The 27,178-nt window shown below is 45.8% G+C and overlaps 1 protein-coding gene across 1 annotated transcript in view; it reads left to right on the forward strand.

Annotated features, from left to right (window-relative positions):
* fig4a (FIG4 phosphoinositide 5-phosphatase a) overlaps positions 1-27,178 on the forward strand; it is a 142,192-nt gene that overhangs the window by 79,123 nt on the left and 35,891 nt on the right. The window contains exons 14-17 of the mRNA XM_070885676.1: positions 3,859-3,904; positions 13,423-13,571; positions 19,433-19,599; positions 23,676-23,814. Of these exons, the coding sequence (XP_070741777.1) occupies positions 3,859-3,904; positions 13,423-13,571; positions 19,433-19,599; positions 23,676-23,814 (501 nt within the window). The remainder of the gene's footprint in view (positions 1-3,858; positions 3,905-13,422; positions 13,572-19,432; positions 19,600-23,675; positions 23,815-27,178) is intronic.

Here is a 27,178-nt window from a genome sequence, read left to right on the forward strand (position 1 = left end):
CGAAACCGGACCGAACTCCCTCCCACCACCCCCCCCGACCCAACCCGCGCTCCCGACCCCACCCGGACCCGACCCAACCTGAACTCCTTGCCCCCGCCCCCAACACGAACCGACCCGACCCAACCCCCCACCCCCTCCCCCCGATCCGACCCGTGCTCCCAACCCCCTCCCCGGACCCGCCCCGACCCGCGCTCCCGACCTCGCCCCCGGACCTCCCTCCGCTCCCCCGACCCGACCCCGGACCCGACCCGACCCAACGCCACCGACCTGTAAATCTGGTGCTGGAGACGGGCCCTGCCCGAAGTCTTGGGCCTGGCCCGGCCCATTCAGCCTCCCTCCCCCTTCTCCTTCCCCCCCTCCCCTTTTCCTTCTCCTTTCCCTCCCCCTTCTCCTTTCCCTCCCCCCTTCTCCTTTCCCTCCCCCCTTCTCCTTTCCCTCCCCCCTTCTCCTTTCCCCTCCCCCCTTCTCCTTTCCCTCCCCCTTCTCCTTTCCCTCCCCCCTTCTCCTTTCCCTCCCCCCTTCTCCTTTCCCGCCCCCCCTTCTCCTTTCCCGCCCCCCCTTCTCCTTTCCCGCCCCCCCTTCTCCTTTCCCGCCCCCCCTTCTCCTTTCCCGCCCCCCTTCTCCTTTCCCGCCCCCTTCTCCTTTCCCGCCCCCCTTCTCCTTTCCCGCCCCCCTTTCCTTTCCCGCCCCCTTCTCCTTTCCCGCCCCCCTTCTCCTTTCCCGCCCCCCTTCTCCTTTCCCCCCCCTTCTCCTTTCCCGCCCCCCTTCTCCTTTCCCGCCCCCTTCTCCTTTCCGCCCCCCTTCTCCTTTCCCGCCCCCCTTCTCCTTTCCGCCCCCCTTCTCCTTTCCCGGCCCCCCTTCTCCTTTCCCGCCCCCCTTCTCCTTTCCCGCCCCCCTTCTCCTTTCCCGCCCCCCTTCTCCTTTCCCGCCCCCCTTCTCCTTTCCCCGCCCCCCTTCTCCTTTCCCGCCCCCCTTCTCCTTTCCCGCCCCCCTTCTCCTTTCCCGCCCCCTTCTCCTTTCCCGCCCCCCTTCTCCTTTCCCGCCCCCCTTCTCCTTTCCCGCCCCCCTTCTCCTTTCCGCCCCCCTTCTCCTTTCCCGCCCCCCTTCTCCTTTCCCGCCCCCCTTCTCCTTTCCCGCCCCCCTTCTCCTTTCCCGCCCCCCTTCTCCTTTCCCGCCCCCCTTCTCCTTTCCCGCCCCCCTTCTCCTTTCCCGCCCCCCTTCTCCTTTCCCCGCCCCCCTTCTCCTTTCCCGCCCCCCTTCTCCTTTCCCGCCCCCCTTCTCCTTCCCGCCCCCCTTCTCCTTTCCCGCCCCCCTTCTCCCTTTCCCGCCCCCCTTCTCCTTTCCCGCCCCCCTTCTCCTTTCCCGCCCCCTTCTCCTTTCCCGCCCCCTTCTCCTTTCCCGCCCCCTTCTCCTTTCCCGCCCCCCTTCTCCTTTCCCGCCCCCCTTCTCCTTTCCCCGCCCCCTTCTCCTTTCCCGCCCCCCTTCTCCTTTCCCGCCCCCCTTCTCCTTTCCCGCCCCCCTTCTCCTTTCCCGCCCCCCTTCTCCTTTCCCGCCCCCCTTTCTCCTTTCCCCTCCCCTTCTCCTTCCCGCCCCCCTTCTCCTTTCCCGCCCCCCTTCTCCTTTCCCGCCCCCCTTCTCCTTTTCCCGCCCCCCTTCTCCTTTCCCGCCCCCCTTCTCCCCTTCCCTTCTCCTTTCCCGCCCCCCTTCTCCTTTCCCGCCCCCCTTCTCCTTTCCCGCCCCCCTTCTCCTTTCCCGCCCCCCTTCTCCTTTCCCGCCCCCCTTCTCCTTTCCCGCCCCCCTTCTCCTTTCCCGCCCCCTTCTCCTTTCCCGCCCCCCCTTCTTCCCCTTTCCCGCCCCCCTTCTTCCCCTTTCCCGCCCCCCCTTCTTCCCCTTCTCTTTCCCCGCCCCCCCGTCTTCCCCTTCTCCTCCTCCACCCCGTCTTCCCATTCTCCTCCTCCCCCCCGTCTTCCCCTTCTCCTCCTCCACCCCCGTCTTCCCTTCCTCCTCCTCCACCCCCGTCTTCCCCTTCTCCTCCTCCCCCCCGTCTTCCCCTTCTCCTCCTCCACCCCCGTCTTCCCCTTCTCCTCCTCCACCCCCGTCTTCCCCTTCTCCTCCTCCACCCCCCCCTTTCCCTTCTCCTCCTCCACCCCCCCCCCTTTCCCCTTCTTCTCTCCCTCCCTTCCCCTTCTCCCCCTCCCCCCCCCTTCCCCTTCTCTTCCCCCCCTCCCCCTCTCCTCTCCCCTTCTCTTCCCCCCTCCCCTTCTCCCCCTTCTCTTCCCCCCTTCCCCTTCTCCCCTTCTCTCCCCCCCCTTCCCCTTCTCTCCCCCCTTCCCCTTCTCCCCCTCCCTCCCTTTTCCTTCTCCCCCTCCCTCCCCTTCCCCTTCTCCCCTCCCTCCCTTCCCCTTCTCCCCCTCCCTCCCTTCCCCTTCTCCCCCTCCCTCCCTTCCCCTTCTCCCCCTCCCTCCCTTCCCCTTCTCCCCCTCCCTCCCTTCCCCTTCTCCCCCTCCCTCCCTTCCCCTTCTCCCCCTCCCTCCCTTCCCCTTCTCCCCCCTCCCTCCCTTCCCCTTCTCCCCTCCCTCCCTTCCCCTTCTCCCCCTTCCCCTTCTCCTCTCCCTCCCCCTTCCCTCCCTCCCCCTCTGCCTCCCTGCCCTCCTCCTGCCCCCCCCTCCTCCCCCTCCCCTCACTGTCAGAAACACTGACACTGACAGATAGAGACACACTGCGGGGGGGCGCGGGGGTGGGGGGGGGGCATCCCAGCACGCTGTTGGAGGGCTCCCGGTGCTGCAGTCGGTAAGTAGAAAATGTTTTATTTATGATTTTTTTTAAATTATTTCTTAATAATTTGTTTTGATTTATTGATGTTTTTATCATTTATTATTGATGATGGCTCTTTATTTGTAAAACTAAAGTGTTTAATGTTTGTAAACTTCCCTTTAAACCCCTCCCTCCCCCCCTCCATTCCCTACGCCTGATTTGTAACCTACGCCTGATTTTCTAAAGTGTAGACAAGATTTTTTCGAGCGTACAAAAATCTTCACTTACTCCATTCTAAGTTAGTTTGGAGTAAGTTTTCACTGACGAAACTTTGAAAACAGGCGTAAAATCCTGTTCAAAAATGAAACTGTTCTAACTGACTAGAACTGGAGCAAACTAAATGACGAGAATTTGAATTTCTAAGATACTCCGTTCTACACCAGTTGCTCCAAAAAATCAGGAGCAACTGAGGCCGAAACTTGAGCCCTTAGAGAGGGAATTCCAGAGCGTGGATCCTAGATAGCTGAAGGCATGCCGCCAATGGTGGGACAAAGTGAGTGGGGAGGGTTGCACAAGTCAGAGTCAAAGGAATAGCGAGTTCTAGGGAAGTTGAAAGGCTGGAGGGGGTTATCAAAAAAGGGAAGGGCAATGTTATGAAGGGATTTATACATGGGGTGGGGGAGGCTTTGGCGTACCGGGAGCAAAGTAGATCAGCATCTGAATCCTTGTTTATAAATCTCTCAATGGCCTTGACCTGCTCTGCAATCTGCTCTAGCTAGATATTCGCTCTGTTCCTCTGACTCCCATGTTCTGCTTGTGCTCCCTCCCGTCGGTACCAGAACTTTCTGCTGCCTTGGTCCTATTCTTTTTGAACTCCCTCTAATCATCTTTGCCTTTCTAGCTTCAGTAATCTTCTCAAAGCCAATCTTTCCAACCATACTTTCAGTCACCCTCCTAATCTCTTCCATGATAACTGTGTCTGTTTCTTTATGCCTTTTTATGAATCACTTTTAAATGTTTAAAGGCACAGTACACGTTGTGTATTCTCCCTCTCTCCCTCTCTCGTATATTGATCGTATCTTCCCTATTTTTTCTTTTTCACAGTTGGAATGAACTGGGTGGATGTATTCACAATACTTGTCGCTTGCAGGTAATGAAAGGAATTGGTAATGTACGAGTTATAGTGTACGAATATAGTCTAGTCACAAGAATGGAGTTAATTATGAATATAATATAGACAAGGTAGTTTTACATTATTACGCAGCATACTTATTCATTATACTACTAGTTAATTGTATTACAGCACAAATTTACTTTATCCAGTTAATTTCAGAATTGTTTGGTAAATTATCTTGGTTAACATTGTATTGCTGATCATGTAGAGAATCAAAAGTTCGATGCCATATTTAACCAGTCAAAAATCTAAATCTACCTTGGTCAAAGGATTTATTAGAGTTCCAATGTTTCCATAGGGATCTATATAATCAATATAACCAATAAAGTAAGAGGGAGAGTAGAATCGAGAAAGATCCAGGGGCCGCAATTCAGGGTCCGTATAAAACCCGTTACCACCGTTTTGCGGAGGTCATGCGGTGGAATCGAGTGGCCGCCGCGTTGCAGTCCAAATTCAGCTTGGGGATTTTTTATCCTGTCCCCACTTCCACCCCTCTGCTGCCAACCGCTGCAAGCGCCTCATCAAAACACGCACCGCCGCTATTCCGCATCTCCATTGCAATCTGCCTCAAATTTACTTTTAAAAAATCTACGAGAAGCTGCATGGTGCCCCCGACAGCTTTTTCTATCGGTGCACCTTCTCCTGTCTGTGTGCAGCACGGTAGCGTGGTGGGCCCTTTGCCGCGGCCGCCATGTTTTTATTTTTGTTGTCCAATTTCCCTTTCGGCTGGCCAATTATTGCCCCCTCTTGGGTGCTAGGCCGCTGGCCCGGCCAAAACCCTCCCTGGTGGCCCAGTGGACCGATGTTTCTGAATGCCGAACGCTCTCCCCTTTAAGTGAAGGGAAGAGCGTGGTGACGCACATGCATCATGATGTCATCTCTGCGGAGACTTGCTCCCGCCCCAACTTCCGCCCCTCACCAGGACTTACCGCCGCACTTCCACACCCACTATGACCGACTTCCGGTCCAACGCGAAAAAAAGTTCTGACAAAGAGTCACAAACCTGAAATGTTAACTCTGTTTCTCTCAATATTAAAATTGTTGAGTTAAACCTCAGATTAGGTATAGTATATTTTAAAATAATTTTCAGACAAAGGGTTGATTTTTGGCAGTTATCACTCGGGTAAATAGCAAAGGTGCTGGGCTCGGCTCCAGTTGAAATGGAATCACGGAGTCAGGGGAAAGTGAATTCTCATGGATCTTTTGTATATAGTATTTTTAATCTTTTAAATGTTTCTTCTCAGTAAGTTTTCCTTAATAATGCAAGTTAGCTGATTTATCAGGTTACAGCTGACATCTATTAAATTAGACAAATCGGGTTTGCACTAATTTAATGTGCTGTAAGTGCATTACATTGTAATTCCATCTGAGGCAATTCAAAGAACAATCATGATTCTTTTGAGTTTTGGTCTTGCGACCATCTGATCCCCACCCACATTCCACATGGGAATTAGAGTCTTCTAATTCACTCCTACTGTGTAGCTTTCTGTAATGCAATGCTAATCTCTTGACTTTTGACACCCTGATGTTGAAGAATGAAAAGGAACTGATTTATTAATAGAACAGGTATATAGTCTGTTTTGGAGAAGAAATAACATAGAACGTGTCTGAAACTCTATGGCCCCAAGTTTCGACATGATTTGCTCCTAATTTTTAGGAGCAACTGGTGTAGAACGGAGTATCTTAGAAATCGGAATTCTCGTCATTTAGTTTGCTCCAGTTCTCGTCAGTTAGAACAGTTTCACTTTGGAACAGAATTTTTTTTTTCAAAAGGGGGCGTGTCCGGCCACTTACGCCTGTTTTCAAAGTTTCGTCAGTGAAAACTTACTCCAAACTAACTCAGAATGGAGAAAGTGAAGATTTTTGTACGCTCGAAAAAACCTTGTCTACACTTTAGAAAATCAGGCGTAGGGAATGGGGGGGGGGGGGTTTAAAGGGAAGTTTACAAACATTAAACACTTCAGTTTTACAAATAAAGAGCCATCATCAATAATAAATGATAAATACATCAATAAATCAACCAATAAATCAATCCAAAAAAATTAATAAGAAATAATTTTTTTTTTAAATCAATAAATAAAACATTTTCTACTTACCGACTGCAGCACCGGGAGCCCTCCAACAGCGAGCTGGGATGCCCCCCCCCCCCCCCCCAGTGTGTCTCTGTCAGTGTCTCTATCTCTCTGTCTGTCTGTGTGTGTCTCTCATTCTCTGTCTGTCAGTGTCTGTGTTTCTGACAGCGAGGGGACGGGGGTAGAGGGAGGGAATGGGGAGAAGGGGGATGAAGGGGGGGAAGGAGATTGGGGGGGAAAGGAGATTGATGGCGGGGGGGAAGGAGAAGGGGGAGGGAGGCTGAACGGGACGGGCCCGGGACTTCGGGCAGGGCCCGTCCCCAGCACCAGATTTACAGGTCGATGGCATTGGGTCGGGTCGGGGGGGTGGTGGGGAGGGAGGTCGGTTCGGTTCGGGTCGGGGGGAGGGAGGGAAAGGGAGGTCAGGTCGGATCCGGGGCGGGGGGGGGAGTCGTGTCGGGTCCGGTGCGGGGGCGGGAGGGGGGGGGGGAAGCGGGAGTCGGGTTGGGTCCGGGGGGCGGGGGGAGGCGGGGAGCGGGAGTCAGGTTGGTGTCGGGTCCGGTACGGAGGCGGGAAGCGGGAGTCGAGTCGGGTCGGCAGGAAGCAGGAGCTGGCCGTGGGAGGAGCCTTATTCACGCAGCCCCAGTGAGGCCATTCGGCCAGGGCTAGGGGCTGCGTGCTTCGGCCCCTCCCACACAGTTTTGGGCGCCTGGAGCTACTGCACATGCGCGCCCACTGGAGCGCGCATGTGCAGTGGTCCCGGCACTGTTTTCAGCGCAGGGACCTGGCTCCACCCCCTACAGCTCCTGCTGCGCTGCGCCGAGGGCCAGAGGACCTGCAGGGAGCTGGAGAATCTGGAGGGTTTTTTTAGGCGCACTTTGTGGCGCGAAAAACGGGCGTCCAGGTCAGGACTGCGCCGTTCTAGGCGCAGCTCGAAACTTGGGCCCATTATATTTAAGTGCATCAAAACTTGCAAGATTTTATTATATATTTCTTCCCGCAATGTGGGCTACGTTGCCAAGGCTGCATTTTCTGCCCATCCCTGGTTGCCCTGATTCAACCATGCGGCATTGGGACTGGAGTTGTGTGTTTGCCAAACCAAGAAAAGGTGGCAGGTTTCCTTCCCTGAAGTTTGTTTTTTAACGACAACCCATTCACTTTCATGGTTACTTGCATGGTGATCTCCTGGACTAGTTTCGATCGCCTGGATGGATTGGAGAGGAACTTTCCCAGATTTTTTCTCCCTAAATTGGCCTGGGTTTTTATCTGGTTTTTGGCTCTCCCAGGAGATCACATGCCTCCGGTTGGGGTGGAGTGTAGAATATTTTAGTATAAGGGGTGTCACAGTTGTGGTGAGGCGGATTGGTTGGGCTGGGTGCTCTTTGCCTTTCCGTCATTGTTCATAGGTTTATATGTAACCTTTAGGGCTGATGACCAAGGGCTGTGCGGCTCTTTGTCGGCCGGCGCGGACACAATGGGCTGGAATGGCCTCCTTCTGCGCTGTAAATTTCTATGTTTCTATCTTTTCTATTTTACCTGGTGTCGGCCAAATAATGACCAGATTTAATTAATTCAATTTCCTAACTTTCTATCGTGGTATTTGAACTCGCAGCCACTGAATTACTAGTTCGTACCATAACCATTACGCTACCGTACTTAAAGATTGGTTCATGAAAATTAAATCCTGGTTTTAAAAAAAAAAAATAGCTACCCAAGGCTAAACATTTAAAGCCCGAGTTTAATTAGGGGCAGGAATTTAAGTGCTTATGTCACCATCCTACCCTCAACGGCATGATGACTGGGCGGTTTTCACTCATCTGCATACCACCGCTCAGCTGCCCGTTCAAAATGGGTGGGAACCAACGCCTGGCTAGCGGACGGAAGTGGAATTTCAGGCGTTGGATGGCCACAGGCCAGCACCGAAGGAGCGGTCACCGTCAACAGCATAAGTAGCAGAGAGGCGATTGCAGGAGAATCTCCTGTTTGGAAACGCTGGGAGCATGGGCCAGAGCCGCCTAACTCCTGGCCCCACAAGGAAATAAAAAAATAAATAAACAAACTTGTTTGGGCCTTTTCTGGTCCCGGATCCTCTTCCTGCTGTTTTCACCTGGCGGAAAAATTTCTCCGCTCGGGACAAAGTGAAAATTGCAGTCGGGACTGATGACATCATGACCATGCCAGGTTCAGGCGTGCGCCCTTGCCACCTGCTCAGAGCAGGTTTAAATTCAATACAGTGTCCGTGCGGGACCTCAGTGGGAAAGTCTTCCGGCCAATGTTAACTGCTGCCTAGTTTCCTCCAGGGTTAAAATCGTCCCATTATCTTTCCCCTCCGACCTAGATTTTTAACACTTGCAAGATTAATAATCCACTAATGTAAAGCTTCCACTGTTGCATTTAAAACTTTATCCTCAACTTGTTTTTATAGAAAGAAAGAAGAAAGACTTGGATTTATATATTACCTTTCATGACCACCGGACATCACCAAGCGCTTTGCAGCCAATGAAGTACTTTTGGAGTGTAGTCACTGTTGTAATGTAGGAAACGCGGCAGCCAATTTGCGCACAAGCAAGCTCCCACAAAGAGCAATGTGATGATGACCAGTTAATCTGTTTTTGTTACGTTGATTGAGGGATAAATATTGGCCAGGGCACTGGGGGTAACTCCCCTGCTCTTCTTCAAAATAGTGCCAATTGATCTTTTACGCCCACTTGAGAGAGCAGACGGGGCCTCAGTTTAATGTCTCATCCGAAAGACAGCACCTCCAACAATGCAGCGCTTCCTCAGCACTGCACTGGAGTATCCACTTAGAGTTTTGTGCTCAAATCTCTGGTGTGGGATTTGAGCACAAAACCTTCTGACTCCGAGATGAGAGTGGCACCAACTGAGCTACAGCTGACACCTTACAGTTCATTGAAAATATATTCAAATTTCAACAAGCAATTTATGATCAATCTTGTTTCAAATGACATTCTCAATATTATATATTTTTGAATGAAATCTTAACTGGGTGTCTTTCCTGGGATTTTAAAATGTATTTAAGCTTCAAGGGAAATTGATTTTTTTTTTTGTTTGTAGTTGCATCCAAAGTCAGACCATCTGGTTTGACACCCCAGAGACCTTTATCTATGTTAACCAGGTTATGCATTCTTTGTAGCATAATAGGAATTCCCAAATCAAACATCTATCAGACAAGTGTCAAAGAAGGCAAGTTAATAGACGTGAGTTAATTGTTTGTGACTGCTGCCCCTTCAGGGAGTCTCCTGCTAGTACAGGCAACTGTTATCGCTGATTGCCCATTGAGTTGTTGAAAATGTGATTTGACAGCTGCATGCACTGATGTTTCCTATCGGATTATGTAGCAGTGTTTGATCAGTCTGGCTGTTCACATGATTCAGCCATTTACCTTCCAATCACAGCAGAACTCCATAGTGGTTAGAACTCGTACGGCTTATAACCTCAGTTGAAGAATTCTTTAAAAGGCATCCTTTCAAAAGTCTCCATGATTTGTTATGATAGACTCCAAGAACAAATGAATGTGCCTGTGAAAGTTGTAATATTTTGCTAACTGATCTGTTTTATTTTACTTTTGTATAATTGTACTTCTTAATAGTGGGTGGATACATGACAAACATGATTCACTATAGTGGAGTGTAAGGTATTCATATTGATAAGAATAAGGAGGCCACTTATTCTTTGGAAGGTAAGAAGCTAAATGGGGTAGAGAAACAAAGAGATCTGAGAATACAGGTGCATAAATCAGTAAAAGTATCTGATAAGACCACAGAGTGCAAACAAAGCACTGGGGTTCATTTCTAGAGGAATATAATACAAAAGCTGGGAGATAATGTTAAACTTGTATACAACATACTTGGTGTACTGTAAGCAGTTCTAGTCTCCATTTTTTTTTGAGGATGTTAGAAAAATTAAGAGCATGTAACAATGAGGAAAAATTGAGCTGTGGCTTTTTCTCTGAAAAAGAAAATACCTTAAAATTATGATGGGGGTTCAATGGAGTGGATGTTGAGAAACTATTTTCACTTGTGAGTGAGCCCAGACAAGAGTGCACAAATATAAGATAGCCACGAACAAATCTAAAAAAGAATTTAGGAGAATTTCTCTATAGAGTGGTGAGAATGCAAAACTCGCTGCCACATGGAGTGATTGAAGCATTTAAGGGGAAGCTTGATGCATGCATGAGGGGAAATGGGTATAGAGCGATATGGGATAGGTTGGGAAGAAGTAATTAGAGCAGGATGAGGCCCGTGTGGAGTATGAACACTGGCATGGATTAGTTGGGCTGAATGATCTGTTTCTCTGCTCAGTTCTGGGCACCACACCTTGAAGTATATATTAGCCTTGGAGGGAGTGCAACGTAGATTTACCAGAACAATATCTGGACTCCAAGGGTTACACAACAAGGAGAGATTACCAAAACCTAGGGTCATATGTCCTGGAATTTGAGGTTAAGGGGTGATTTGATCAAAGCTTTCAACATATTCAGGTGATCTCATAGGGTAGAGAGAAACTATTTCTGTTGGTTGGGGAGTCTAAAAATTAGAGCCAAGGCTTTTCAGGGGTGAAGTTAGGAAACACTTCTACAACCAAAGGGTGGTATAAGTTTGGTACTCCCTTCTGCAATGTCAGTTGTTGCTAAGTCGATTGTTAGTTTTAAATCTGAGATTGATAGATTTCCGTTAACCAAAGGTATTAAGGGATATGGGGCAAAGGTGGGTATATGGAGTTGTGTCACAGATCAGCCATGATCTCATTGAATGGTGGAACTGACTCGAAGGGATAAATAGCCTACTCCTGTTCCTATGCAGAGTCAATGTAAACCTAATTGGTTGTCTAGCCCTAAGATGCAGTCTGTCAATGTAGTGTTTTTACACCTGTCCAAAGCGATCAGGAGAATATGATAGTATCTCACACTATTTTGGTGCATATCCCAATGGTAAAAGGGTTTATTACTAACCCAGATATTTAACATACAAGATCAAGTTTCAATTTTTACAAAGTGTGTGTTTGCCTATGCAAGCTCGCTCTTGTGAGCAAAAATAAAGATATTTGGGAAGTCATGACAAATGTAACAGAAACAGCTATTAATTCTGAACCAAGTTGAAATTCGTGAGCAGAAACTTGTCAGCCGAGACTATCGGGTCCAGGAACTGAGCTTGAACCCACAAGCTTCTGACTCGGATTGGGCAAGACTACTACCAACTGAGCCAATCTGATAAAAGATGTATTAATATGAACACTTAGACGATAATCATTGGGGGTAGGAATACAGAGGTAATTTAAACTAATTTGGAAAAAAAAATAACATTTATCATCAGTTTTACAAACTTGTAAAATAAATATAATCCTACACTCTTAGCTGCACCTGTAGGTAATCTTTTTGCACACAAAAGGATTACCTACACAGCCAGAAACGCTGAGTGGATGATCCATGTTGGCTTCTTCCTGAGATCCCCACCATCACAGAAGCCAGTCTTCAACCAATTCAATTCACTCCATATGATATCAAGAAATGGCTGAGCACGCTGGATACAGCAACAGCTATGGGCCCAGACAACATCCCGGCTGTTGTGCTGAAGACTAGTCGCGCCTATAGCCAGGCTGTTCCAATGCAGGTACCACACTGGCATCCATCCAACAATGTGGAAAACTACCCAGGTATGTCCTGTCCACAAAAAGCAGGACAAATCCAATGCGGCCAATTACTGCCCCATCAGTCTACTCTCAATCATCAGCAAAGTGATGGACAGTGTCGTCGACAGTGCTATCAAGCAGCACTTACTCACCAATAACCTGCTCACCAATGCCCAGTTTGGGTTCTGCCAGGACCACTCTGCTCCAGACCTCATTACAGTCTTGGTCCAAACATGGACAAAAGAGCTGAATTCCAGAGGTGAGGTGAGCGTGACTGCCGTTGACATGAAGGCAGCATTTGACTGAATGTGGCATCAAGGAGCCCTAGTAAAATTGAAGTCAATGGGAATCGAAGAAAACTCTACACCGCTGGAGTCCTACCTAACACAAAGAAAGACGGTTGTGGTGGTTGGAGGTTAATCATCACAGCCCCAGGAAAGTCAGAAGTGGGGATGTTCGCTGATGACTGCAGTGTTCAGTGCCATTCGCAACTCCTCAGATAATGGAGCAGTCCATGCCCGCATGCAGCAAGACCTGTACGACATTCAGGCTTGGGCTGATAAGTGGCAAGTAACATTTGCGTGACACAAGTGCCAGGCAATGACTATCTCCATCAAGTGACAGTCTAACCACTGCCCCCTGACATTCAACGGCATTACCATCGCCAAATCCCCCACCATCAACATCCTGGGGTCACCATTGACCAGAAACTTAACTGGACCAGCCACATAAATACTGTGGCAACAAGAGCAGGTCAGAGGCTGGGTATTTTGCGGCAAGTGTTTCACCAAAGCCTTTCCACCATCTACAAGGCACAAGTCAGGAGTGCGATGGAATACTCTCCCCTTGCTTGGATGAGTGCAGCTCCAACAACACTCAAGAAGCTCGACACCATCCAGGACAAAGCAGCCCACTTGATTGGCACCCCATCCACCACCTTAAACATTCATTCCCTCCATCACCGACCTAACGTAGCTGCAGTGTGTACCATCTACACGATGCACAGCGGCATCTCGCTAAGGCTTCTTCAGCAGCTCCTCCCAAACCTGCGACCTCTACCACCTAGAAGGACATGGGTAGCAGGCACATGGGAACACCACCACCTCCAAGTTCCCCTCCAAGTCACACACCATCCTGACTTGGAAGTTGCTTCATCGTCGCTGGGTCAAAATCCTGGAACAAGCTCCCTAACAGCACTGTGGGAGTACCTTCAGCACACTGACTGCAGCAGTTCAAGGCGGCGGCTCACCACCATCTTCTCGAGGGCAGTTAGGGATGGGCAGTAAATGCTGGCCTTGCCAGCGACACCCACATCCCATGAACAAATTAAAAAAAACACATTGGCACCTCAAGACTGCATGTGTAAACAAATTCTTGTACAGCACTTAAACCAATTGCCATTTATTTGTCACAGTTTGTAACAAAGTTTAAAACAGTACCATACAACTAGATCTTCTGCTGTAGTAGGTAATTATGTCTGTATCTCCATGTTTAGACATTTTTCAAAATGTCTATCTTGACTCAAAAGTGATGCTACTATTTTGTGTACCCTTAAAAGACAAGTTTTATGCTTGTTCATCATTCGCAGATTCTTTCCGTACTAAAAACAGGGCAGCAATAATGTTAATTCTTTTTGACAAATCAAGGGCTTCTGTACGTTGCATGATTTGTTTCAGCCTACAAAAAAGGAACAGGAATGTTAATGGATGGTAACTAGATATATGCTCATAATATAATTTATTATAGTGTTGCTCTGTCTAAATTCTGTTTCAGACTGGTGTTCTAAGGACAAACTGTGTTGACTGTTTGGATCGTACAAACACTGCTCAGTTTATGGTGGGAAAATGTGCTTTGGCTTGCCAGCTGTATGCACTCGGTGTGATTGATAAACCAAGACTCCAATTTGACACTGATGCTGTTCGGTAAGCATTATGTAGCTTTTATGGATTCCAGCTGATTTAATTTGTTCAATTTACTGAATTTCTTTTGTTTCCTTTCCTCCTACCCCAAACAAATGATTAGGGAAACCTGGTTTTCTTCACTCCTTTTTCTCGGAATCTGCACATGCACAAGTGTTGAAACGCTACAGCTTTCGGTGAAATCCGGTTTTCCTGCCCATAACTCCTTCCCCACACCAGTGAATATCAGGCCCCTCGTGTCTGTCTGGCATAGTACCACCCTCTATGCAAACATTTACTCAGTGCATGGTTTAAAAAAATCAACAATCCATGATTTTCCCTCATATGGACTTAAGGACAAACTACCCTTGTATGCCATAAAAATCCAAAATAAAATACCGGAATTAAGGAAAAAGCAGGCTGCAAGCACCACATGGTATGGTACTGAGCCCTATAGAAAAAGGAGGCCCACCTTTGATTCCTGGCCTGTGCTGTTTGCTGTGAATTTATTAAGTCAGGGTGGCCGGAGGTGGCATTACAGCTGGCCTCATCACCTCTGAACTAGGAATGGAAAAATACAGACATTTCTGCTCCCGATGACTATTCAGTGACACATCTGCAGGAAAGTGTGTACCTGTGGGGTGTCTCTGGTGAGGATGGAATTGGGCTTGTGCTCATAGTTCTGCAGGCTTGCATGTGAAGCCACTTGGGCAACATACAGTAGAAGTGCTGGTACCTATGTAAGCATACACCAGTGTAAGTCACTCTCCAAGGCAGGACGAGAGAAAATTGGAGGATGATTTGCTACTAGTTATTGTTTTTCTAACTGACAAAAGCCCATGAAACCTTTACATAGCAACAGGAATAGGCCATCCAGTCCCTTGGGCCTGGTACACAAATCTTTACCTTTGGGTACACAATTCCTTGTGATTATTAAATAGTGTTATGTATGGACAGAACTTCCATAAACTTATTTATCTACTCATTTGTGTGTATTATTATAATAAAAAGTTTGCACTTTTTGTGCTCAAGGTTAGGGAATACAAGTTTAGAATACTGTAATTTTTAACTCGAGTATTTACACCTAATGACCAGAATAGCAGTGTTTTGATGTAGGATAAAGCTCCGGCACAGTAACTTTGACTTCACAACAGCAGAACAATACAAGCTGGAGGATGGATATATATACGTTGTTTTACTATGCTGCACTATTTGTCTTGATCCCAATCTCAGAGGCTAGCTAAGATTTTTGCACAAACTACCCTTATGTGCCATAAAGATCATCTCGCTGACCCAGGCTGGATTTGAACGCAGGGCCTAGAGGGAGAAATAACTGTGTTTTAACCAGTCACCCTATTTTTTTTTTACATATAGATGGGAAGACCTTCCCAAGTCAGAATGGTGACATTTTTGCTTTCCACTTCCTCTTCCTTTTCTCTCTTTTTCTTGTCCTCATTCAGAATGTATTTCAAGATATCCCTATGTAAATAGCGACGGCTCTAGTGCAAGACATCACCAATGTTGGTAGGGATCAAGACGGCTCTGTGCCTCAATGCGAGGAGTATTCGTAATAAGGTGGACGAATTAACTGCACAGGCAGCAATTAATGAATATGATATGATTGGCATCACGGAAACAGGGCTTCAGGGTGACCAAGGCTGGGAACTCAACATCCAGGAGTATTCAACATTCAGGAAGGATAGACAGAAAGGAAAAGGAGGTGGGATAGCATTGCTGGTTAAAGAGGAAATTAACGCAGTAGTAAGGAAGGACATTAGCTTGGATGATGTGGAATCTGTACGGATGGAGCAGCGGAATACCAAAGGGCAGAAGACGTTAGTGGGAGTTGTGTACAGACCACCAAATAGTAGTAGTGAGGTTGGGGACAGCATCAAACAAGAAATTAGGGATGCATGCAATAAAAGTACAACAGTTATCATGGGTGACTTTAATCTACATATACATTGGGCTAACCAAACTGGTAGCAATACGGTGGAGGAGGATTTCCTGGAGTGTATTAGGGATGGTTTTCTAGACCAATATGTCGAGGAACCAACTAGAGGGCTGGCCATCCTCAACTGTGTGATGTGTAATGAGGAAGGATTAGCAATCTTGTGCGAGGCCCCTTGGGGAAGAGTGACTAGAATATGGTAGAATTCTTTATTAAAATGGAGAGTGACACAGTTAATTCAGAGACTAGGGTCCTGAACTTAAGGAAAGGTAACTTCAACGGTATGAGGCGTGAATTGGCTAGAATAGACTGGTAAAAGGATACTTAAAGGGTTGACGGTGGATAGGCAATGGCAAACATTTAAAGATCACATGGATGAACTTCAACAATTGTACATCCCTGTCTGGAGTAAAAATAAAACGGGGAAGGTGGCTCAACCGTGGCTAACAAATTAAGGATAGTGTTAAATCCAAGGAAGAGGCATATCAATTAGTCAGAAAAAATATAGGAAACCTGAGGACTGGGAGAAATTTAGAATTCAACAGAGGAGGACAAAGGGTTTAATTAGGAGGGGGAAAATAGAGTATGAGAGGAAGCTTGCTGGCAACATAAAAACTGACTGCAAAAGCTTCTATAGATTTGTGAAGAGAAAAAGCTTCTATAGATTTGTGAAGACAAACATAGGTCCCTTGCAGTCAGATTCAGGTGAATTTATAATGGGGAACAAAGAAATGGCAGACAGTTGAACAAATACTTTGGTTCTGTCTTCACGAAGGAAGACATAAATAACCTTCCGGAAGCATTAGGGGACCAAGGGGCTAGTGAGAAGGAGGAACGAAAGGATATCCTTATTAGGCAGGAAATTGTGTTAGGGAAATTGATGGGATTGAAGGCCGATAAATCTAGGGGCCTGATAGTCTGCATCCCAAAGTACTTAAGGAAGTGGCCCTAGAAATAGTGGATGCATTGGTGATCATTTTCCAACAGTCTATCGACTCTGGATCAATTCCTATGGACTGGAGGGTAGCGAATGTAACACCACTTTTTAAAAAAGGAGGGAAAGAGAAAACGGATAATGATAGACCGGTTAGCCTGACATCAGTAGTGGGGAAAATGTTGGAATCAATTATTAAAGATGAAATAACAGCGCATTTGGAAAGCAGTGACAGGATCGGTCCAAGTCACCATGGATTTATGAAAGGGAAATCATGCTTGACAAATCTTCTGGAATTTTTTGAGCATGTAACTAGTAGAGTGGACAAGGGAGAACCAGTGGATGTGGTGTATTTGGACTTTCAAAAGGCGTTTGACAAGGTCCCACACAAGAGATTGGTGTGCAAAATCAAAGCACATGGTATTGCGGGTAATGTATTGACGTGGATAGAGAACTGGTTAGCAGGCAGGAAGCAGAGAGTCGGGGTAAACTGGTCCTTTTCAGAATGGCAAGCAGTGACTAGTAGGGTGCCGCAGGGCTGCAACTCCAGCTATTTACAATATACATTAATGATTTGGATGAAGGAATTGAGTGTAATATCTCCAAGTTCGCAGATGACACTAAACTGGGTAGCGGTGTGAGCTCTGAGGAGGACGCTAAGACGCTGCAGGCTGACTTGGACAGGTTAGGTGAGTGGGAAAATGCATGGCAGATGCAGTATAATGTGGATAAATGTGAGGTTATCCACTTTGGTGGCAAAAACACGAAGGCAGAATATTATCTGAATGGCGGCAGATTAGGAAAAGGGGAGGTGCAACGTGACCTGGGTGTCATGGTACATCAGTCATTGAAAGTTGACATGCATGTACAGCAGGCGGTGAAGAAGGCAAATGGTATGTTGGCCTTCATAGCTAGGGGTTTTGAGTATAGGAGCAGGGAGGTCTTACTTCAGTTGTACAGGGTCATGGTGAGGCCTCAGCTGTAATATTGTGTTCTGTTTTGGTCTCCTAATCTGAGGAAGGACGTTCTTGCTATTGAGGGAGTGTAGCGAAGGTTCACCAGACTGACATATGAGGAGAGACTGGATCGACTGGGCCTTTATTCATTGGAGTTTAGAAGGATGAGAGGGGATCTCATAGAAACATATAAAATTCTGATGGGACTGGACAAGTTAGATGCAGGAAGAATGTTCCCGATGTTGGGGAAGTCCAGAAACAGAGGACACAGTCTTAAGGATAAGGGGTAAGCTATTTAGGACTGAGATGAGGAGAAACTTCTTCACCCAGAGTTGTTAACCTGTGGAATTCCCTGCCGCAGAGAATTGTTGATGCCAGTTCATTGGATATGTTCAAGAGAGAGTTAGATATGGCCCTTACGGCTAAAGGGATTAAGGGGTATGGAGAGAAAGCAGGAAAGGGGTACTGAGGTGACCAGCCATGATCTTGTTGAATGATGGTGCAGGCTCAAAGAGTCGAATGGCCTACTCCACCTCTTTTCTCTGTTTCTATGCAGCGTGTATGTATGTTTCAGGTTTCCACTCCCTGCCACAGTACTGAAATGCCCCTTATCAAAGTCACATGATATTCTAGGTGACTGGTAAACTATCCTTCCTCATTCTTCTTGACCCACCCGCAGCCTTCGACACAGTTGACCACACTATCCTCCTCCATCGTCCAGCTGGTTGGAACTGCCCTTGCCTGGTTCCATTCTTAACTGTCTGGCTATGATACGATAATCACCTGCAATGGTTCCCTTCCCACTCCTGCACCGTTACCTCTTTAGTCCCCCAAAGATCTATCTTTGGCTCCCTTCTATTTCTCATTCTGCTGCCCCTAGACGACATCATCCAAAAACACATCCGGTACATTGTATCGCACCACCACCTCTTTTGATCTTGCCACTATCTCTGATTAGTCACACTGCTTGTCCAACATCCAGTATTGGATGAGCAGAAATTTCCTTCAACTAAATGTTGGAAAGACTGAAGCCATTGTCTTTGGTCCCTGCCAAAATCTCCATTCCCTGACCACCATTCTCATCCCTCTCTCTGGCAACTGTCTGAAGCTGAGCCAGATTGTTCATAACCTTGGTGGTGTTTTTGACCCTGAGATGAGCTTTCGACCACATTCGCTCCATCACCAAGACTGCCTACTTCCACCTTCATAACATCGCCCGACTCCGACCCTGCCTCAACTCATCTGCTGTTGAAACCCTCACCTTGTTACTTCTAGACTTGACTATTCCAATGCTCTCCTGGCCGGCCTCCCATTTTGCACCCAAGATAAACTTGTGCTCATCCAAAGCTCTGTTGCCCATATCTTAACTCTCAGCAAGTTTTGTTCACCCATCACCCCTGTGCTTGCTGACCTACATTGGCTCTCAGTCCAATAATGCTTTGGTGGTTTTAAAATCTTTGTTTTCAAATCCCTCCATGGCCTCACCCCTCCCTATCTCTCTCACCTCCGCCAGTCCTACAAGCCTTGGAGATCTCTGCGCTCCTCCAATTCTGGCATTTTCTGAATCCCCGATTTTAATTGCTCGATTAAAGCGGCCTTACTTTGCCTTGGCCCTAAGGTCTGAATTCCCTTCCCAAACCTTTCTGTCTCTCTACCTATTTTTCCTTCTTTAAGATGCTCCTTAAAACCTACCTCTGACCAAGCTTTTGGTCATCTGTCCTGATATCTCCTTCTGCGGCTTGGTGTCGAAAGGATTTATTGCTAACGCTTATTAAGCACCTTGGGATGTTTTGCTATGTTAAAGGTGCTAGATAAATACTAGTTGTAGTATGTGTGTGAGATGAAATCCAAAGCTATTCCATTCTTCTGACGAACAACCAACACTGGGGGAGGAGTGAGGGGGAAAAAGAATTGGAAGAGCATGCAAACACAAGAGCAAGCAAAATTAAAATATCCACAATGCACAAATGGAAAACTCAAATGTTCCTATTTGAAGTGTTTCAATAAAAGAAGTCGTGTGATTAACTGAGTAATTTCTTGATAGATTATTTGAAGAACTGTATGAAGATCACGGTGATACACTATCTTTGCAATATGGGGGTTCACAGCTAGTACATCGTGTGAAAACTTACAGGAAGATTGCACCCTGGACACAACATTCTAAAGATATCATGCAAACCCTCTCTAGGTACTACAGTAATGCATTTTCAGGTAAAATTTGACTTTTGTTTAATGTTTCAATCATTGTATAATGTTGTTCAGCAATGATCATCTCAAAAATATACCTTGATGTAAAGCTCACATTTTTATGCTTCAACTAATAGATCTTTCTGAATTTTTCTTGTCCAAAGTATTGTCTGTCTCCATCCACTGCCTCTGAAAATCCTCACCCATAGCTTTTTGTTACTTCCAAGCTCAGTTTTTTTCAATATCTCCCCCAACCACATTTCAATATCTCCCTTACACACATTCCTCCAGGGCTCTCCTGGATGAACTTAATTTATAGAGCATGATCTCGGGTCATCCCAAAGCATTTCACAAGCACTGAAATGATTTTGTAATGTAGTCACTGTTGTAATATCGAGAAATTCAGCAGTACATTTCCACACAGCAAGGCCCCACAAACAGCAATGAGATAAATGAACAGATAATCTGTTTTAGTGGAGAAGGTTTGAGGATAAATATTGGCCAGGACTCTAGGAGAACGCCCCTGCACTGCCAATAATGTCATGAGATCTGTTATGTACATCTGAGGGTAGACAGGGCTTAACATCTGATCCAAAAGGCAGCAGCTCCAAAAGTGCATTACTCCACTGAAGTGTTAACCTAGATTATGTACAGAAGTCTCTGCAGTGATGCTGAAACCACGATCTTCCGACTCTGGTGGAGCTACCACTGAGTCAAAGCTATCCCATACTAAGTCTCACTCGCCTGTTGTCTCAGTCCTTGGTAACCTCCACTGACTCCCAAAACACAGATTTTTGAAATCCTCAGCTCGTTTACAAATCCCCCTGTGGCCTAGCTCCACCCTACCACCCACCACCACCAACAACCCCCCCACCCCCACTCTAAAGCTCAGGTTACACCCCATTCTTCTGATTCCGTTCTATTGTGTATCCTTCTCTTCAACACAAGTAGCAGTATTCAACCTCCACAAGCCTGCACTCTGCCATTCTCTTAAATTAAACCCTCTTCCTTGCTGCATCTATGCCCATCTTTAAAAAGTTTCATGAAAACATCGCTTTGATTATGTATTTTAATCAAATCTGAAAAAAGGTCTGGAAGTTATTTAGTCCTTAGACTGTGCAGAACACTGGCAAGGTTGTATGATTGCCTAACCCTTGTTACCTTGAGATGATTCAATGCTCAACATGTCCAACCAGTGTAGAGGAGCAATTAAGAACATTGATCTACATAGCTAAATTGTAGAATATAAGTGAGTCATAATCAAATTGTACAGTGCTCTGATGAGACTGCACCTTTCGACAAGGTCCCACAAAAGAGATTAATGTGCAAAGTTAAAGCACATGGGATTGGGGGCAGTGTGCAGACGTGGATTGAGAACTGGTTGGCAGACAGGAAGCAAAGAATAGGAGTAAATGGGTACTTTTCGGAATGGCAGGCAGTGACTAGTGGGGTACCGCAAGGTTCTGTGCTGGGGCCCCAGCTGTTTACATTGTACATTAATGATTTAGACGAGGGGATTAAATGTAGTATCTCCAAATTTGCGGATGACACTAAGTTGGGTGGCAGTGTGAGCTGCGAGGAGGATGCTATGAGGCTGCAGAGTGACTTGGATAGGTTAGGTGAGTGGGCAAATGCATGGCAGATGAAGTATAATGTGGATAAATGTGAGGTTATCCACTTTGGTGGTAAAAACAGAGAGACAGACTATTATCTGAATGGTGACAGATTAGGAAAAGGGGAGGTGCAACGAGACCTGGGTGTCATGGTACATCAGTCATTGAAGATTGGCATGCAGGTACAGCAGGCGGTTAAGAAAGCAAATGGCATGTTGGCCTTCATAGCGAGGGGATTTGAGTACAGGGGCAGGGAGGTGTTACTACAGTTGTACAGGGCCTTGGTGAGGCCACACCTGGAGTATTGTGTACAGTTTTGGTCTCCTAACTTGAGGAAGGACATTCTTGCTATTGAGGGAGTGCAGCGAAGGTTCACCAGACTGATTCCCGGGATGGTGGGACTGACATATCAAGAAAGACTGGATCAACTGGGCTTGTATTCACTGGAGTTCAGAAGAATGAGAGGGGATCTCATAGAAACGTTTAAAATTCTGACGGGTTTAGACAGGTTAGATACAGGAAGAATGTTCCCAATGTTGGAGAAGTCCAGAACCAGGGGTCACAGTCTAAGGATAAGGGGTAAGCCATTTAGGACCGAGATGAGGAGAAACTTCTTCACCCAGAGAGTGGTGAACCTGTGGAATTCTCTACCACAGAAAGTTGTTGAGGCCAATTCACTAAATATATTCAAAAAGGAGTTAGATGAAATCCTTACTACTCGGGGGATCAAGGGGTATGGTGAGAAAGCAGGAATGGGATACTGAAGTTGCATGTTTAGCCATGAACTCATTGAATGGCGGTGCAGGCTCAAAGGGCCGAATGGCCTACTCCTGCACCTATTTTCTATGTTTCTATATTAATACTGTGTTGATTTCTGGTGACTGAGCAGCAAAGTAGACATTTAAGTGCTGAAGGCAGTGCAGGGAGGAGCCACAAAGCTGCTCCATAATGTCATACCAATCATTATTTCAGTTATTACCAGTTTATTTTGTTCAAGTGCTGAACCATTTTGGTACTTAATGGACATAGTGTACACCTAATCTGCCTTGCAAATTACATGGAAATAAAAGGGGAAAGATAATCAATGTTGCTAATTTTGTCTTGGACCTATGGCCTATGACTCAAAGGCGAGAGTGTTACCACTGAACCAGAGCTGATATCTAGATTGACGTGACTTGCAGTACTATCTGCTCACCTTAACTGCTCCTGTGAGGCCAAAACCACACATGTATTTCAAAAAGGATTATATGAAGCTTACTTGAGGGATCATTGAGACTATCATGTAAAGTTAGACGGTGCCCCATTATTTTCAATTTGTCAAGCAACATATACATTTTGTGTGTTTTTGTTGACATGGAGCTAATGTCAGTCAACAAGAATAGGAATAGTGATTGTCTAGCAGTACAGGACAAAATATGGTTACTTGAGTTTTGAACAGGTTCTAGTTTATGGACGGTGCAAAATAGGAGGCCGGCAATGAGGACATTGAAAAAATTGAGGCTAGAGTGGACAAAGGATTCGATGGCATTCAGATGAGCTAGGGGCATGATCTTGTTGAATGGCGGAGCAGGCTCGAGGGGCTAGATGGCCTACTCTTGTCCCTAATTCTTATGTTCTTATGTTCTATGTTCAGAGGCAAGTTGGAAGTAAGTGGCCTTGGTGATGGATAATAATGTGGGGTTGGAAGCAATCTTGACCACCTTGAGCAAGCAATTGGAACTATTACTGAACTAATAATCCAGAGACAAGAGTTCAAATCCTACCACGGCAGCTGGGTAATTTAAATTTGGTTAATTACATTTTGAATTTAAAAAGAAAAAGCTAGTATCAGTAATTGTAACCATGAAACTACCGAATTGTCATTAAAAACCCATCTGGTTCACTGATGTTCATTTTAGGGAAGGAAATCTGCCATCTGGTCTATGTGTGACTCCAGATCCACAGCAATGTGGCCGACTCTTAATTACCCTGGTGACTCACTACGAGATTCTCAAGGGCAATTGGGGATGGGCAATAATTGCTGGCGATGCCCAAATCCCATGAATAAATAAATGAACAAATAAATAAATAAAAGGAAAGGACAGGAGTATGTAGCAAGGAAGTGAAGTTCATGGCAAGGACCAGAAATGTTTATTTGGAAGAAATATTAACTCCGAACATTGATTGAGAGAAGAGGTGGAGGGTGAATGTCACCAATGATCCAAAGCAAGTTTTCAATTTTGCTGCGTCATCCAGAGGAGAAACCAAATGAAGACCAGTCACTTTCTCAAGGAGAAAGAGGTTGTGATTGACCGGTGCATGGCCTTGGGTTATTCTAACTTTACTCAGTGGTGGTTGCTGAAGATGACTAAGCCCAACCTCTCCTCCAGGAAACAGCTTGAGGAAAAGTAGTCAACATGAAATTGGGATTGGGCCATTCTATCTGCAAACAACAGAAACCTGTGAAATCTCTCTTACACATTTCATTGATATTTCCTTATGCTACAGATGCTGATAGACAGGATGCTATAAATCTGTTTCTTGGAGTTTTCCAGCCTATGGAAGGAAAATCTCATCTTTGGGAGCTTCCTACTGACTATTACCTGCATCATAAGAACACAATGGAACTTTTATCTCCCAAGAGAAGGTAATGAATAACCTGTGGTTTCTACCTTATTTAAAATTTTATTCAACCAGCAGATCTTGTTATTCTTATTCCTTTGGTTTATATAATAAAGTATCTCCAAGATTCAGCATAATTTCTAAACCTTAATTTCAAATCTACAAAAATGTAAATGTAGGTTGTATCACTTCCATCCTGACCTTGATTTTAACTATAACATTTTTATGACTTTGCTTGAAATTTCTCATACTTGGGACTTTTTTTGTTGTTGATTTACAATGCATCACAAAGTTACCTGCATTTAATTTTGAAATAAAGGCATTTAGTGCACCAAAGTAATCTACAGAGACACAATGTTCTGCATGTTCTACACCTCAGTCATTTATGGTAATGGTATCCCTCCTTAGTTGTGGATCACCTGTACCATTCCAGACACATAGAAAGAAGGGAGAACTTGTATTTGTATAGTACCCTTCATGACCTCGATGTCCAAAGCACTTCACAGCCAATGTACTTTTCAAATGTAGTCACTGTTGTAATGTAGGAAAACATGGCAGCCAATTTGTGCACAGCAAGGTGCTGTAAACAGGCATGAGATAAATGACAAGATGATCTGTTTCAGTGATGTTGGTTGAGGGATAAATATGATTGAGCTACACTGCTCTTTTTTGAATAGTGCCATGGGATCTTTAAGTCCGCTTGGGAAGGCGGATGGGGCCTTGGTTTCATGTCTCATAGAAAATTGGAATCTCCAGCAGTGCAGCACTCCATCAGTACTGCACTAATGTCAGCCTAAATTATGTGCTCAAGTCTCTGGAAGCTCATAGGCAAATGCTACCACTGAGCCATGGCTGACATAATTGGACTTGAAACTTCTAGTAGTTTGGTTAGCCTTAAACTTTATATGAAGATGTGTTCATCATGCCAACAATGAGGAACTCTGTCTCTACCTCTAATTATCCATATAGAAGTAGTTTACCACACCTTCACAAATGAGGCTGCCATGAGATGGATGTCATGCTGTTCTTTCAAAAAAATATATTGTTGGAATTCTGCTGATAACTTCGGATACAGGTTGTACCTCTCCAGTCCTGGACTCTTTGATCCGGCAACATCCCTGGTCCGGCATCATTCCCGGCGAGGGGGGTCGCGACCCGCGCTGTGTCCTGGGGTTGGCTGCTGCTCTTCTCTCTGCTGCCTCCGGTGTTCCCTCCTTGGTCGGGTCGCGTGAAGAGGGAGTGAGGAGCGTGGCGGCTGACTGAGGCACCGAGGCTCGGCCTGAAAAATGCTGCACAGTTGGCGGCCGGGTCGTTGTCAGTAGTGTTGTCAGCAGTACCTGGTAAGTCTAGGGTACTGCTGACAATGTGAGGGTTGGCATGACCTCCCCTGATCCGGAAAATTCTCTGGTCCGGCACCGGTCAGGTCCCAAGGGTGCCGGACTGGAGAGGTACAACTATAGTGAAATATTGGAGGTGTAGTCTCTAAGCCTTTCTTCTGTTTCCTCGAATCGATGGCAAAGGTGTGATTGGTTACATGGCCTCCTTTCGTGTTATCATCTCTCTGATCTATAATGAGATTTAAGCACTCCCTCCAGAAAGCTTTGACTTCATTTCTACAGCCACAAGGAATTTTGGTTTTGATGTGGCGTGACTTTAGTCCCATGCCATAACACTGGAAAATGTACAATCAAGCATGCTGGCATCAACTCTTTCAATAATTGTCACTGTGAATAGTTAATCATTTTAAATCAGCAAAATTAAATGCAGTAAAAATTCTCATATGGTGACTCAGCAAAATATAAATTTTAAATCACAAACTTATCTTTTATAAGAACAGATTTTTATCCTGTAAAATGTTGTCGTCTTTTCACTAAACAGTCAAGATTTACTTATGACTTGACTCTACACTTTCACAGTTCAAACTTGAGACAAAACAATGCAGACACGGGATGTTTCTCCACCTCCCTAATCCAGGGGTTATCTTTACTTAGAATTTACGATAGCATTAAATGCACAATAATTTCTTAATTATTAGCTCGCACCAACCTATCCCATTAAATCCCTTATAATAGTTAGAATGCCTATTCCCTAAGTGATTAATAGAAAACAAAGACACGCACTAGATCGTGGTCAGCGATTGGAAATTAACTCCCTCATTCTCTTGGCAGGTGCCAGTTCTCTTGCCTGCCACAGTGGACGAGAGACTTCGCACTGTAATTATACTTAGAAAATTGGCTATCAGCCTACTGCATGCATGTTCCAAACTATCCAGACTATCAAAAATGTTTATGTTCCAATCCAATGTAACTAACTAACTAACAGAAAACAGAGTTGGGATAAATGGTTCATTCTCTGGTTGGCAACCAGTAACTAGTGAGGTGCCGCAGGGATCAGTGCTGGGACCCCAACTATTTATAATCTATATTAACGACTTGGAAGAAGGGACTGAGTGTAACATAGACAAGTTTGCTGACGATACAAAGATGGGAGAAAAAGCAATATGTGAGGAGAACACAAAAAATCTACAAAAGGACATAGACAGGCTAAGTGAGTGGGCAAAAATTTGGCAGATGGAGTATAATGTTGGAAAGTGCGAGGTCATACTTTGGCAGAAAAAATCTAATTTAAATGGAGAAAGATTGCAAAGTGCTGCAGTACAGCAGGATCTGGGGGTACTTGTGCATGAAACACAAAAGGATAATATGCAGGTACAGCAAGTGATCAGGAAGGCCAATGAAATCTTGGCCTTTATTGCAAAGCGGATGGAGTATAAAAGCAGGAAAGTCTTGCTACAGCTTTACAGGATATTGGTGAGGACATACCTGGATTACTGCTTGTAGTTTTGGTTTCCATATTTACAGAAGGATATACTTGCTTTGGAGGCAGTTGATAGAAGGTTCACTTTCCAGAGATGAAGGGGTTGACTTATGAGGAAAGGTTGAGTCGGTTGGGCCTCTACTCATTGGAATTCAGAAGAATGAGAGATGATATTACCGAAATGTATGAGTGGGCTTGACAAGGTGGATGCAGAGAGGATGTTTCCACTGATGGGGGAGACTTGAACTAGAGGGCATGATCTTAGAATAAGGGGTCATTTAAAACCGAGATGAGGAGAAATTTCTTCTCTCAAAGAGGGTTGTAAATCTGTGGAATTTGCTGCCTGAGAGAGCTGTGGAAGCTGGGATGTTGAATAAATTTAAGACAGAAATAGACAGTTTCTTAAATGATGGGGAGCGGGCAGGGAGGTGGAGCTGAGTCCATGATCAGATCAGCCATGATCTTATTGAATGGCGGAGCAGGATCGAGGGGCCGTATGGCCTACTCCTGTTCCTATTTCTTATATTCTTATGTAACTTCTGTGAGTTCGGTTGGTTCTTTTATCAATCCGT

The sequence above is a fragment of the Pristiophorus japonicus genome, chromosome 7, assembly GCF_044704955.1.
Source record: "Pristiophorus japonicus isolate sPriJap1 chromosome 7, sPriJap1.hap1, whole genome shotgun sequence".
Taxonomy (NCBI): domain Eukaryota; kingdom Metazoa; phylum Chordata; class Chondrichthyes; family Pristiophoridae; genus Pristiophorus; species Pristiophorus japonicus.